Source organism: Aplysia californica, unplaced genomic scaffold (genome assembly GCF_000002075.1).
Source record: "Aplysia californica isolate F4 #8 unplaced genomic scaffold, AplCal3.0 scaffold00890, whole genome shotgun sequence".
NCBI lineage: Eukaryota > Metazoa > Mollusca > Gastropoda > Aplysiida > Aplysiidae > Aplysia > Aplysia californica.
The window spans coordinates 263,170-265,052 of record NW_004798160.1 but is presented as its reverse complement, the minus strand read 5'-3'; the positions used below and the strand labels follow the sequence as shown (position 1 = coordinate 265,052).

General features: G+C 38.8%; 1 protein-coding gene across 1 annotated transcript in view; it reads left to right on the top strand.

Moving 5' to 3' along the window:
* The window catches only part of LOC101848390 (V-type proton ATPase subunit E), a gene marked incomplete at its 5' end in the record, with an annotated part of 25,020 nt that overhangs the window by 2,099 nt on the left and 21,038 nt on the right, over positions 1-1,883 (top strand). Inside the window, 1 exon segment of the mRNA XM_005110441.2 lies at positions 1,137-1,246. Within this exon segment, the coding sequence (XP_005110498.2) occupies positions 1,137-1,246 (110 nt within the window).

Here is a 1,883-nt window from a genome sequence, read left to right as displayed (position 1 = left end):
ACACACACACACACACACACACACACACTCTCTCACACACATGCACACACTCTCACTCACACAAACACCACACACACACACGCACACACACACACACACACAGTGGGTGGTTGGTGGGTGCTTTGGTGTGGTTTGCTTCTTCTTTCCTGTAAAAAATCTATCATCCTTATCTCCCCTTCTTCTTTTTTGTTTGTTACTCTCTTGTAACAGCTCTAACCATCTGGCGCTCATATGACCTTATGCAGTTGCGAGTGCCGTAAAACTTCTACTAAAACTAAAAAACTAAACTAGACACAAACACACACACACACACACACCACTGCAGTAGAAGCTGGGCTCTGTTTGCCTGCATCTAACACATGGTAGCTGTTTTTTTTTAAAGCTTGTGCCTGTAATGCTTCTTTTTCAAAGCTTAATCAGGTTTTTTATAACAACACCTTTACTGTACCCAATTTCTGTGCAGCTTTTAAAACACTTTCTTATTGTTCTGGTGCTTCTTCATAACATAATCATTTGACACCTGCTTTATATGTGTCCCATTTTCTTTGCAAATTTTTAAGCACTCTGATTATGCCATTTTTTATCTTACCACCACACCATACACAAAATCTGTCCTGACTGCTTTGTAGATCATGTAGATGGTAGTCATGTAACTTAGTTGCATAGTTTGCAAATAGGCAACACACCTTTGTTCTTTTGTATCTTATGAAGCATGCTTGTTGATGGTCATGTTATAATAGGTTACTGCAGTACTCCAAGTCATAGGATGGTCTTGTTAATTCAGTTAATGATGAAGAGAGGTACTAACGTTCTTTACTCAATTTGTAGACTGTGCTGTTTGTTGCCAAGAACAAATGTTTACTTATTCCACAGTACCTGACTAATAATCTTAGGTTTTAAAAGTTATGTCAACCCTGAAAGGCTTTAAGAAGAATTGCACTCATAATTGTGTCATAAATTGTTATGAGAAAAAACTATATACATTTCTTTTGAGGCAATATAATGTGTTAGTCATTTTTTGTTAGTACAGCGCTTGTTTGTTGAAAAATTTGTCATCCCACTTGAAGCTCTGGTATCTACTTAAACTAGTGTATGCAAGTGCTATTTTATGATCACATATATTTATGTCTTGAAAGGCTGAGGAAGAGTTCAACTTGGAAAAGGGCCGTCTTGTGCAGCAGGCTCGTGCCAAGATAATGGAAATCTTCGAAAAGAGAGAGAAATCCATTGACCTGCAGGTGAAAATGTGAGTATTTTGTTTGTTTTCAAAAAGTGGCTGAAGCTCTAAGTGCTGCTAGTGGGTGGTTGGCAGGTGCTCTGGTGTGGTTTGCTCCTTCTTTCCTCTTAAAAATCTATCGTCCTGATCTCTCCTCCTTCTTTTTTGTGTTTGTTACTCTCTTGTAACATGTCTAATCTTCGGAACTTATATGACCTTATTGTGTTGCAAGTGCCGTGAAACTTTTACTAAAACTAAAACTAAGTGCTGCTAGCCAAATGGGAATAGGTGCTTCTTTTTATGACCTCAATGGGTGATTTCTTAAGTTATCCAAAGAGTATGAAAGAACTGACTTTTGGGAATGTTTTTCAAATATCTATTTGAGTGCAGAGATGTAAAAAAATTCTGGCTCTGTACTGTATTGTAGGACATGAAGATAAGAGGCAGTGATATATCAGCATGGCAAGGCAATATGATAATTATAGAGTTTGAGTTACCCCCAGTTGGTCGGGGGGATATAAATAGACCCACTGCTTCGCCTGCAGAAGGTGCAACCCCCTGAAAGGCGGAGTGTCTCCTTCCTTCTTTCTTTCTTCTTCTATCTTTTCTTCCACCGCTGACCTCAAGTGCAGTAAAAAAAAGAGGTCACCCATCCCACAGAGTGGGC